A 12,813-nucleotide genomic window follows, 5' to 3' on the forward strand; every position below is an offset into this window, starting at 1 on the left:
TTAGTTCAATTTTTTAGGTCTTAATGTATTGTATTTCAAACACATTACTTTGCTATTCTAACACGGGGGAAATAGTGTGCAATGAAAATGAGGCAATCTTAAAGTGGACAAGTGAGTTGGAGGCTGGTACTCTCATTTTACAGAGGCTGTGCATGTACCCCTGGCCCTAATTAAAGAATGCATCCACTATTACACACAGCAGACTGAATCCCTCCCAGCAGTTGTTCTGGAGCAGCCCCATCAGCTTGTTCCACTGGGGTAATGGAATGCAGAATTCACCCAAAGAAAAACAAATAATTCAGTGTTACAACAGGTTAGTTTTAGTTAACTAATAAAAAAGGTTTGATGCTTTCAGAGTTTTGTTTTTGCAATTGCAGTCTTGAATTGCAATTGCAGTCTATAATTGTCTCATCTGAATGTAGTATAAGCAGGCAGGAGCACTTCATATAAAGTGACATTAACATATTTTTCTCTCTTTTTGTTAATAAGGTACATTGCCACAAAGCCACAACGTTGATTATTAACAGCCTCCTCTACACTGCAGAGGAGCTTCAGTGACTCTGCAAATTGGCTAGATTTGAAGCTGTTAATTATGCAGCATAGTGTGCTTCATAAAGACAGAAATGAATATGACTTGGCTCAGATTTTGTGAGAATAAATTGTAAAAATTGGACCTCTGTTTGATTTGAATTCTGGCTTCACAGGGAACACGGACATTCCATATGATAGGCTTGGCAAGTACAAATCACGTACTCCATTAAAAAATCGGAATGTTCGTGTAAAGTTGCATACCTGGCAGAAAGCCAGGGGCTCTGCAGAGGTCCAAGACTCATTAATGGGGGTGCTTTTTATCATTTTGTCAAAGAAACTGAGAAATATCTTAAGTCCAAATATTGTGTAAATCATAAGGAATGGAGGGTTTCTTTCTTCCCTGCACTCACCAGCCACGCTTGTAAGTGTCTAGAGCTGCCTGGCGGCATTTTGAAGTCACCGTCTGCCTGCTGGAGAGGAAAAGGCACGTTCACCAACACGTACTGCTCATCTCACAGCCAGGCAAACCATAACTGAGGCTGAGGGGACAGGCATCTTTTAGCTAGGCTCTCTGTTTAGCTTTTTATGGCAATGTAGATGTTGCATAAAAAATTATGACAAGATACTTTTACCTTAGGTTTCCACCTATGCATCATGGCATTTGCAGGATGCTACCACTTCTGAAGCAAATCTGTACATATTTGCATCATCTTTCTTAATGTGTGAAAGCAGATACACAAGCCATAGAATAAAAAAACTGCTCCATAAATTTGTAAATCTTCTAGAAATATATTCAGATAAGGAAATATTATGTCAAATATATTAATGTACCTTTATAACTGTTGTAAGATTACAGCACTGTAACTGATTCTAGTTGAAGTACCTTGAAAGCAGTATTAAATGTTCAGTATGTCAGAGTGATGAAAAGTAAAATGTCACTTTTGCAGTTCTAAAAGTTTAAGTGAGCTATTTAAAAAGAACAGTACGCCTGGGATTTCAACTGGGTTTTTTTTTTTAACTGACAGTGAGAGAAAATTACTTTCTCAACCAGTGTCTTAATCCATAAAGAATCCAAAGAGGATTCTATAGTTTAAACATACTAAAATAATAAGTGTTAAATTCGTATAACTGTTTGGTGTCATTTGAACTTTGCAGTAAATGCAGAAATTTATTTGGTGGAGGTTTTTATTGACCAGTAAGAAAGGGAAATACTTGAGGGAAAACCTTAACTGTATGATTCAGGGGCAGCATTAAGTTTCTTATCAACAAGATGTATTAAAATGGAAAAAATGAACCAGCAAAGCCATTTTGCGAGTTGTATTATTAAATTCACAGTTTGCTGCTGCTAATTTGTTAGTAGGCTTCAGTTGTTCAACAAAGCTCATACACTCATTTTGCAAAACTGATTATTAGATGAAACGCCCTCTGTCATTGCCACGGGAGAAATAGCTCTGAATCAGGGCTGTGTCACAAATGCAGTTAGCTGCATGATCTCAGCTCAATGCCATTTACCTAACAGAATTATGAAGATGATGCTGATATAATGAATAGGTTCTGCTTGGACAAATGAAGTCCCCTGGAGATAATGGAAATTTGGTGAAGAGCTCTTTGTTTTGTTTGGTTTATATGAAGAGCTTGGACTCTAATTAAGTCAGTCCTTGCACTCCTATCAGAATTATGTTACTTTATGGTTACTTACTTTGATTTGACAAACTTCACTTGAGGGACAGGGATTCAATTATAGAGCTCTTCAAGCTTGCTGCTTCTGGAAGGTATTTTCTCTTAAATTATGCTTCTTTAGCAGGTGTATTTTGTTCACTTTGATGAAATATGTCTTAACTAGAATAGCATGGTTGTTAGAGTTAATATGGAATGCAATTCTTTCATGCCTTCTACAAAGATTGTTGTGTTTTGTAGTCAGTGTTTCATGAGGAAACTCAGGAACCAGCTGTAGTCAATTATGAAGGAACCTTCCCACCATTTGGTTTTTTTTTGCATTAATAATGTTGTTCATATTCATACTTGTAAGAAAATTTTCAGAAAAAAAGTTTTTTTCCATTTTTCATGTGCAAATAGTGAACCATATACCAGTATGGGTCAAAGACAAACAATTATACCGTGGACATTGTAAATAAACACTTACTTTAAGCATCTGATAACAAAACTGAATCTCAGAATGAAAAAAAAAGTAATATTAAGATTATGATTTTTACAAACTAAACTGTTCCCTGGTGTAAATTTCTGTTTCACCACCATATTCTTGAAACACAGCAAGAAACAAGAATGTTCTTCTGTGGTGAGTCTTTATGGATGTTCAATGACACTATGAAGTACAGAAAACTGTACCTCTCAGAGCGCTAGACATTTTTCAGGGACATTTATTTGGAAAGAATTTCTGTTGAAATGTAAGGATAGTTTTGCTTGTGCATCCAGAAATGTACATGTAGAACAGACCAGCATGGTAAAATATTTTTGCTGTTAAAATAGTTATGGGTTAGTAGTTGCCATGAGTATATATAATAAAATAAATATTAATTCTTTTAGGGTGAAAAAGGAGACACAGGAGAACCAGGACCAGAAGGCCTTCCTGGAACAGAGGTAAATGGAACAATAATGAAACAGTCAAGTTACGAACTTCTGGGTGGATGGTTAAGAAATGCAATTCAGACTTTATGTAAGAAGAGTCATGGATTTAGAAATTGGGTATGCCTGGAGATAAAGTTTTCTTTATACCCTCTTCCTGTCCTTCTCCCTATTGAGCTTGATGGGGGTTACCCTGGCTTTAGGTTTTAATGCTGGATAATCTTAGTTCTCCAAGTGGAAAACATTGCTGTTGAAGGCAGAGAGCATCTCCCAGATGGGGAATGACATATTAGGACTAGAATCCAGATACAGGACTTGGAAAAAACATTCAGTGATACTTTTTAAAGCACCTTTTCCAAAGGAATAAAAGGGTCAGCATTTAACACAAATGTCAGTCTAGCTGGGTTTACTGAAAATGCAGTAATACAGTCTATGAAATTATGACCCTTTTTACATCACCTGGCTTTCTACGCACACTGTAGCTATAAAAATATTTTTCCTGTTTTAGGTAATTATAATTTAATGCTGGATAAATCAGGCTATTTTTAAGTGGATGTCCTTCATGTGAGAACACGCACTATGTACTAAGCTGAAACTACGTTTAAGTATTTGTAGAGGTATTCTCTTGTAGCCTGTCTGTCTGTAAAGGTGAACCATATACTTCTCTCATACATACATATATGCTGACAGCATGGAAAAAAACACATCTGTGTTTCTTTCCATAGCTCTGGCAACAATTCTGTGTTGGTCTTACATGATCTTCTTTACTACATGAGATCTTGTTCCATCAACCTTTTAGAAAGAGTAAGGTATACCAAGCATCTAATTAACTCTAGGACATATTTAACATAGTGGCACTATGAAAGTGAAAAATACTGAACATTTATAGTTTTAAATATTTACTGAACTGTTGCAATGTGTCAGTAAATGGTAGATTGTTATTATGGGAACTGTCATTAAAACATTAAAACTGAAGTAAAACTGCATATGGCAGTATAACATTGTATTGTTTGAAACCACACATCATTCCCTTTTAGCAGCACTTACATAAGACGCTTTGAACTCAGTTATCATTCTGCATGGAGATATGAGTCCTTAAGTTCACAGGACTGTGTATCATTGACTGTTTAGTTTCTATCAGTGTCTCTCTAACTTGTTCTGCAAGAAGAAATGTAACATCTGATATTTCTGCAATAATCAAGTTAATCTACTTACATTGTAATCTGCAGTGCTGTATAAAAACAGCCTGAAAACACTTCAAAGCTAGTGGCATTGCCTTCTGGCAGGTGTTGTCTCTGCCTGGGGGAGTGAGGGTTTCCATCCTCACAAGAACTTGAAAATGATGACTGAACATTTTTTCTTGAACAAATGGTAGAAACATATTTTGAATGTATTTTAACCAAAATCAGAAAAGCAGGTGTCACAGAAAACTTTTGCTTGCTCTTGCTAACTTGTGTTTTCTTGGCTGTACAGAAAGTTCTTACTAGAAAGAAGTAGCATGACAGAGGGGAAGCCAGACCTGGTTTGGAGACTAGGCTGTAGTGAAGATATACCTAGAAAGTTTTAATTTCCTCTTCTCTCACTTGTGCTAACTGGCTCAGTTAATCTCATTGAGAACCAGGTTTCAAGGCAGGAACTGTGAATATATCTAAATGTTCTGCACATCTCCCAGTTTATCTCTCCAGTAATCTGAGCCAAGTTCTACAATGCTGTGTCCCAGCCTGGGACATTATTCAAAATCCATCTGACAACATGAATACTTGCTATAAATACTACAGCTGTGGTTGCCATTGTTTTTGGTTTCCTAAGGAGTAGTTATAAATAACTTAATATATTACTAATATAGTCCTCCTGTTGTACATGTCCATGTCTCTAAGCAGGTATTTGCTTTTATATGTTGAACAGACAGTTTGATTCAATAGTATCTCTTTTGTCCCTTGAGACTCTTGACATTAAATTCAGGTGCCACATTGCTGCCACTAAAATCATGTGATTTTTAAAAGATGTTGTTTCCCTTCACCATTCTTGTGGATATTTTGTTTTACAGTTGGGTGTGTGACCTGTCTGCTTTTGTAACTGGGGAGTTATGAGTTGTCTGGTCTAGTTGACAAGATGGTTATCAGTGAGAGGTTGGACTCAATGATCTTGGAAGTCTTTTCAAAACTTATTGATCTGTGATTCTGTAATAATGCTGTCCACTGTAACAAATGAAGCTTCATAGAGACACTATGGGAAAAAAATCATAAAAACACTCATAGCCTGTGTGGAATAAGGACAAATTTGCTATATAAATAGCCATGAAACTATCTGTGGAGTATGTTCTCTGTTATATCCATATGTCTGCCTGTTGATCTGAAGTGAAAAGATCTTTATCACCGAAACTTTTAGACTCTTTTTGAGTCATGTTGTTTTCTTGATCACTGGTGCAGGTAGGAATGAATGCCATGGGATACTGCCAATTACTATTTTCTGACATAAATTAAATCCTTCAGCAAAAGTAAGTCAAAACCAGCAAGTTTTATCATATCTGTCAGCATGTGTCATGCATAGCTGGTAGAGGAATAGTGTCTTTCCTGTAAGTGGGGGAAAAAAAAGTTAAACAAATCTGAAAATAAAATCTAGTGTATATATATTAAACCAAGTGTTTAACTGGTTATTTTTATTTCTCTTGCTGGGCAAGGTAATACCATAAGTGGCTTTTCTAAAACTTTCCTATATAAAATTTAATTCTTTGCATACTTGATGTCAAAGGATGAACCTCTTAAGTTCAGTAAGCAATACAAGAATCCCAGGTTTTCAATGGAAAGATGGAAAACATAATAGACCTTTTTATTTTGATGCTTGTGGGAAAAGGTCATCAGAAGTATGATCATGTTTAAAGGGATACTGCATCTTGTTGTATTAGCAATAGTTGTTTACCTTCACACCCTCAGGGCCTGTCTGTCTAATCTTGAGCTCTCTCAGTATTAGCATTGCAAGGGGAAATACCTGAACAGGAAGGGAATAATCTTATTGCTTGAAAAAGTGAAGTTTGTAATGATTTTTGTTCATATCTAGAGTCTGAGAATTCTGTTAGGAAAAAAAGTATTAGGTGATAGCAGATTTAATTTAGGGTCCAGTGAATCTAGTAATATACCAGTTTGAAGTTTTGGAATTCCATTAATGAGAAAAGAGCAGTGTCAGTATTTAAAAGTACCTGAGACATAAACTGAAAAAAAGTATATTGTTGGAAACACTTTGTTAAATTAGAAAAGTTATCAAAGCATATCCAGGTTGGCATTGTACAGCTGACTTTGAAGCTGTTGTTAGCTTAGATTTTAAGGCTGCTCTGTGAAGGCAATGTAGTACTGCTCTTAGTGGTTAGAGTATTCCCAAGTTCGGTTACTCGGTAGAGATAACTGATCTGATCTGTAATAATGGGGTTGCACGTTGTTGGTTAAATTGTTGGGTTGTGTACTGTATTTCCAGTACATTAGATAATATGTATTGTTCTAGGAAAATTCTGCCTGGTGTGACATTGAACCAGATTACTGTAATGAAGGCCGTGGAATTGCAAATAACAAATTATGTTTTCCCCAAAAGGTATCTTTTAGAGTTGAAAACCTGTTCTCCTGAATATATGATTGCAGCCTGACTGAATTTCCATTGCCACATGTGTGCAGCAGAGTTTATGCTGTAGAAATAGATGCAATTCCAACAGGCAACATTTGGCTCCTGCAAGGAGCTGCTGGATTCTTCTGGTTGGGGTCCAGCTGATCTTTGCAATTTTTCATTGAGAAGAGTACCTGCTGTAAGCTTTACCTGTTTTATCAGTTTTTCATTTATTCCACCAGAAGAAGTACCATTGTCATCCCCTCCAAACAGAAACACTGCCTCTAATTTAATGTTTCCCTCATCGACCCAAATTCACACCCTTACTGATATTTGTGATATACTTGTCCCAGTAATTTCTCTGTTGGTTGGAAATTGCATTACAGTTATCAGTCTTATTTTATATATCTATATATATAAAATATTTCTCATTTTTGCTATTTTCAGTATTGTTATCTTGTTAGCTTTGAATTGCTGTTGTATATACATATTCTAATGCTTACTTTACATTTTGGTTTCCACAGAGGAGCCATAATGTAAATTTATCATGACCTGTAAAAAGACCAAGCTGTAGTCCTTTTAGAGGAGAAAATGCTTCAGCTGAAGGCTGTTCATAAACTCATAAATGTATATTATTATATTGGTCCCAAAAAGCTAGAATTATACTGGGACAGAATTCAATACCCAATTAATTTACTCTCTGTTATAAGAGGAATTTTTAATCTGTTCCCGAGTTTCTGGCAAATTTGGTAACAGATTCCTTAGATCAATAGAAATTTGTTTGTTTTTAAAGCTGACCTTGTTCTCCTAAAACGTTGCAGAAAATGAGCTTTTCTAGCAAGGCTTGGTCTAAAATCATCCAAATTGTGTCTGTTTAGATAACCACATTCATTTTACTGAAGCATCCTGTTCTGGTCTCTGCCAGAGACAGGATACCCTACTGTACTGTGCTAAAAGGGGCCACAGATTCGACTTGGCACAGGAATTCTTTCTTCTTATGGCATTTCAGAGTCAGTGAGCCAGCAGCTAAACCTCTCAGCAGCTTCAAAAGGGTGACTGTAGGGAAGAACAGGCATCGTGCATCTCCAAAGGTGTTTTTTGCAAGCATTCACTATGTCTGGAACTTACTGAGTTTATTATATTTTTTAATGCATTTATAATGTGTAGGCAAACCAGAAATACTTTTAATGGGTCTATAACATTGGGTCCTTTAAAATCCTCCTTCAAACACTGTAAATTTTCCTGTAAAACATGTAGTTTCCCCCTGTCCTTTTTATTTGAGGTTAATTGTATTTATTTGAGGTCATCATCTCTGCAGTAGCTGTCAGACTGCACACCTCACTGAGGTGCTCTTGCAGAAACACTGCTAAAGGCTTTAAACACGGCAATTAGGAAAAAATAAGGTTCATAGTTTGAAAGTGCATGGCTCAGGCTCAGCATCTTTCATCTGCAGTTGCATTTTCTATTCAGTAGAGACACACAGATATATGTCACCATCTGTGAGTTGCAGATTTTTTTTGTAGCCGTATCTTTTATCTTCTGTAAACATACAGCCTAAGAGCTAATTCCTAAACTCATAACTATTGTTCCACCGCTGATTTGCTAGTATTGATTTTGAACCAAATACATACAGTTGCACACCTGAAAAATCCCTAAAATGGCTTATAGAATATGAATTAGTTGTGTTTTATGCATTCTTTCAGAAGGAGGTTGAAAGTAAAATGTAGCAAATGGAGACAATATTAAAGCTATGTCATAAATATGCAGATTGTAAAAAGAAAGCAATTTTTTGGCTTGGTTTTTGAATCCATCTGCCTATTACATTTTTTAAGTTCAAACAGCAAAACTACTTCTGATTTAACTATTACATATTTGGCAAGCTTAATAAAGAACAAATCAAAGCTAAATCAGGGGTATTTACAACAACCACAAATTTAATCCAAAGTGGGTACTTAAATGCTCATATAGTTCTAAATGATGTTCCTTCCAGATGGTGAATTAATGTAATTTTAGCAGGAAGTGAAGTTGCACAAATACACAGTATTTAGAACACTCATTGATTTCATGTTTCTGTACCCACCAAGGCACAGATGTTAGTTACCATTTTCGTGCCAGTTGTCTCTATCTTCCTAATAATTGCAAACTGAGGAAGAGAGTTTGCAAGGACAAAAAGGGAGCTGGGAAGAACTTTAGTTTGTAAACCCTAATTCAGATGTAAATTAATTTTTTCTACCCTTAAACTATTTAACCTCCAGAAATAATAAAGATGGTGGTCTACTTGTAGAGGCATCTTATTATGATTAGGTCTTGTATTGCCTCCATTGTTGCCATTCCATTTTTAAGTAAAATCTTTGAACTTGTAGAGGCATCTCTGACTTTCAATATACAGTCTCTCATGCCACTAAAGCAGTGGTCAGAGGGAAGGCACAAGACAAATCTCTTGGCTTAAATGAAAATGAATTCCTGGTAGGTTGGTCCAGCATGATAATTAACTTCATTCATTGCTGTAGAATGGCTTGAATTTGCTGGGAATATTTTGAAACCCCTCATTTTTCCATTTGTTTTGCAGCAAGGAGAACACAACACAGATTGTGTGATGGGTACTAAAGATATTTTGTGGGGATTTTTTGGCTGCTTCTGGTGAGAACTTCTTAGTGGAAGAGTTGTATAAGAGATATTATAGAGGATAGATTCAGACTAGGTGTAAGTAGGAAACACTTTACAATGAAAATGGTGAACACTGGAAAAGGTTTCTCAGAGAGACTGTAGATATCCCATCCCTGGAAACATTAATGAGTGGGTTGGATAGGCTCTGAGCAACCTGATCCAGTTGGCAATGTTTGCTGCAGGGGAGGTTGATCCAGATGATCTTGAGGAATCCCTTCCAGCGCAAATCACTCTGATCCTGCGAGTGTGAAATGGCTGTGTATGCAAAGTGTAAGGCTAGGCAGTACTAATTCTTTGTCCTGTTGAAGGCAGAGCTAAAGAAGGAGGTATGAAGGAAATTGATTATTTCTCTAATTGCCCTTGTGAACACTGGTGAAAATGGGAGTATTGGAAGATGTGCAGCAGCTCTGAGTTGAGCCTTCCTGGAGCTCATCAGTTCAGCAGTGCTACTTGAAACATAAAATCTGCAGTTCTCTGTCCACCTCTGCCTCTTTCCCAATTTCAGCAGAGCTCAAGTGAATGTACTAGCACTCTCTGATATTCTATTTTATCTTTTTTGGCCATGGAAGACTGCAAAAGAACTTTGCATTTCTTCTCACTACTTAGCATAATGGGGCACAACAAAGTAGATTGGCTTTGTTTAATTATGTGTTGTTTAATGTTGTTCATGTTTAATTATGTGTTGAAGACACATGTGGTCTTTGATAGATGTGTGTCTGTTCACAAAATAATGAAAATAAAGAATTTCAAGATAGCGCTAATAACGTGATGGAATTTTAAGGCCTATTTGTTTAGTGTATACTACTTCACAGTACTACAGGATTTTTTCCCATAATTTTTCACAGATGACAACAAATATGCATTTCTCTTTTTGCCCAGGGACTAAAAGGTGACCCTGGTAGTCCTGGTGTGGCTGGTCCAAAAGGAGAAAAGGTACCTTTTTAACTATTAAGTTGTATGTATATGTGAGTGTGCATGATATTCTTCAGTTTTGAACACATTGCCATAACTATGGGTGGCAAATACTTACTGCTGCCATTTGAGAAACTTAAGGGTTAAAGAATATGAGTACAGGCTAACTGTAAATGCAAGAGACAAGTACAACGGAATTTAAAAGGAGTTCTGAGCAAGAGCCTAAATTTGGTGTTCTGAATTGCTCTCTGGGTGCACTAATTTTCTCCCATGGACTAAACCTGAAGGTCTCAGGTGTGATTTGTACCTCAGTGACCTAATTCTGTGAATATTCACACAGTCAGATTTCTTTACATATGTGAGCTGTCACACTGGCTTCAGCAGCCACCTTGTGCATGTAAGCTGCAGCTTGTAGCTTGACATATGGAAATGTGTTTTGAAGGATTGCTTTTTTTAAGCTGTGATCCATTTATGCAGAGGCCTGGCACTTTTTTCCCCCTTTAACTTGTGGTGAACTGAACTATATCTCTGCCACTACTGGAGAAAAATATCTCTTTACTTGCATATTTTCATAATCAACATGTTTGATGATTGTACTGAAATCACTTCTGCAGTGCTGCATATACTCTAAAAGGTCTAGAGGTTAAATGTGTATAACTAAAGAGATTGTTGATTTAATTTCTCTCCTGTTTTAACTAGGGAGATGCAGGACCTCCAGGACCTGCTGCCTTGAGTGTGAGTACAAATAAAGAAAAACAGCCAAAAGAAAATCCCTAAGAAATGCTACATGTTTTTCACTAATTTACAGTGTGAATACTCCCACTAACAAATCTAAAAGTCAAGTCCCTTTCTTTATAGTGCCTCTGCATTTTCTGTATGACTTGTGAAGGGAATTCTGTAAATATAAAAAAAAAAAAAAAAGGTTTAAAACATCTTGCTTCCTCCCAAATGGAGGATATTATCTTGTTTATTCCATGTGTAAATAGTATAGACTTGTTCCAATGAAAGAATTCCCTTGTTATTTTAAGGAAAAGCATTTTTCAGTAAAAGCTTGCAAAAATGATCAATGCTTTTAGGGTATTGTATTCTGGCTAGATACTGCTGTATGGATAGTGGAAAATGTTCTTAATTTCCTTGCAATCCAGGCCCCAAGCATGTACAAAGCCTGAAGAAAAGTGTCCCCGAAACTCTCCAGGGCACGTCTCATTTGGTTCATAAAAGTAATTAATCCTCTCTGAATTCTAGGACTTCACATGGTTCTGCTCATGAGCTGAGATGTAAAGCCCTTCCATTCAGAACAGTCTATTTGGGCAAAAACCATTCAAAATGGTGCAAAAAAGTGTGGCAAAAATGAAAAATAAAAAAAAAAAAGAGAAAAGCTTCCAAATTCCCAGGCTGTAGTTTAACAATACGAATAGCTCTTCTCCCAGACTCAGTGTTATGAGCCACATCTATACTGTTCATATTATGCATGTAATCCTAAATAAACTTCAAAAGAACTGTTATTCATAGTGTAAATGTTTATACATGGTCTTTTCCCTCCCTTAATTTCCAACACTGTAACAGCAGGATCTCCATTAAAGCTTACAAACATTGAAGGATATGACAGAGACCCATAAGACAAAAATAAATTCTATTCTTTAGGTGTCAAAATTAAGTTGCAATGTTTTAGATTACTTTTTTTTTTTATTATGAATTATAATATCCTGTATCTCTATTTCCTGGGAAGAAGTTAGTGTTTTGTCCCAAGATCAGTGACTCTTTGTTGCAGTTCATATCTTACTGGAGGTAAACAGGTCCATTTATGTCCCTTAGTTCTTGAATATACAAACTGTGTGTTGGAAGAGTTAATATATTATTAAAATATTATTCGTAACCTGCAATTTTACTGTAGTAGGTGCATTGGAGTATGTCTTGCTTTAGATAGACTCTTACACACCTTGAAGGGGTCATAGGAATAGAAATCAGACATGTCTGAAGATGAGACAGGTAAAGAACCTGAGGATATCTATTTTGTGTGTACTCTACAACCATAGAAGAGTCTTTTTGAGACTTTTTAATGTAAATTATCAAAAATTAGTGCATCTGTTCTGATAGAAGTAGCTGGGTATGTTAAATCTCTTTTTTTTTTTAATGTGTTCATTGTTTAAAGTTGCAGTTGTGGTCACTTAGCTTTCCTAAGAATCATACTTAGAGGTCAGTAGTATGATAGCAAGAATCAGAGAATATGCTGAGTTGGAAGGGACCCACAAGTTGGAAGTGATTGTCAAGTCCCAACTCCCTGCCCTGTACAAATCCATCCCCAAGAGTCACACCACACACAATGCCTGAGAGCATTGTCCAAATGCTTCTTGAACTTTATCAGGCTGGTGCTGTCACCACTTCCCTGGGGAGCCTGTTCCAGTGCTCAGCCACCCTCTGGGTGAAGAATCTTTTCCTGATACCCAACCTAAGCCTCCTCTGACACAGCTTCAGGCCATTCCCTTGGATCCTGTCTCTGGTCACCACAGAGCAGAGATCAGTGCCTGC

General features: G+C 36.5%; 1 protein-coding gene across 12 annotated transcripts in view; it reads left to right on the top strand.

The window, feature by feature from the left end:
* COL19A1 (collagen type XIX alpha 1 chain) overlaps window positions 1-12,813 on the top strand; it is a 179,456-nt gene that overhangs the window by 81,926 nt on the left and 84,717 nt on the right. For all 12 annotated transcript variants that reach the window (XM_064412323.1, XM_064412330.1, XM_064412329.1 and 9 more), the window contains 3 exons: window positions 3,076-3,129; window positions 10,252-10,305; window positions 10,984-11,019. In XM_064412323.1, the coding sequence (XP_064268393.1) occupies window positions 3,076-3,129; window positions 10,252-10,305; window positions 10,984-11,019 (144 nt within the window). The remainder of the gene's footprint in view (window positions 1-3,075; window positions 3,130-10,251; window positions 10,306-10,983; window positions 11,020-12,813) is intronic.

The sequence above is a fragment of the Passer domesticus genome, chromosome 3 (assembly GCF_036417665.1).
Source record: "Passer domesticus isolate bPasDom1 chromosome 3, bPasDom1.hap1, whole genome shotgun sequence".
NCBI classification, from domain to species: domain Eukaryota; kingdom Metazoa; phylum Chordata; class Aves; order Passeriformes; family Passeridae; genus Passer; species Passer domesticus.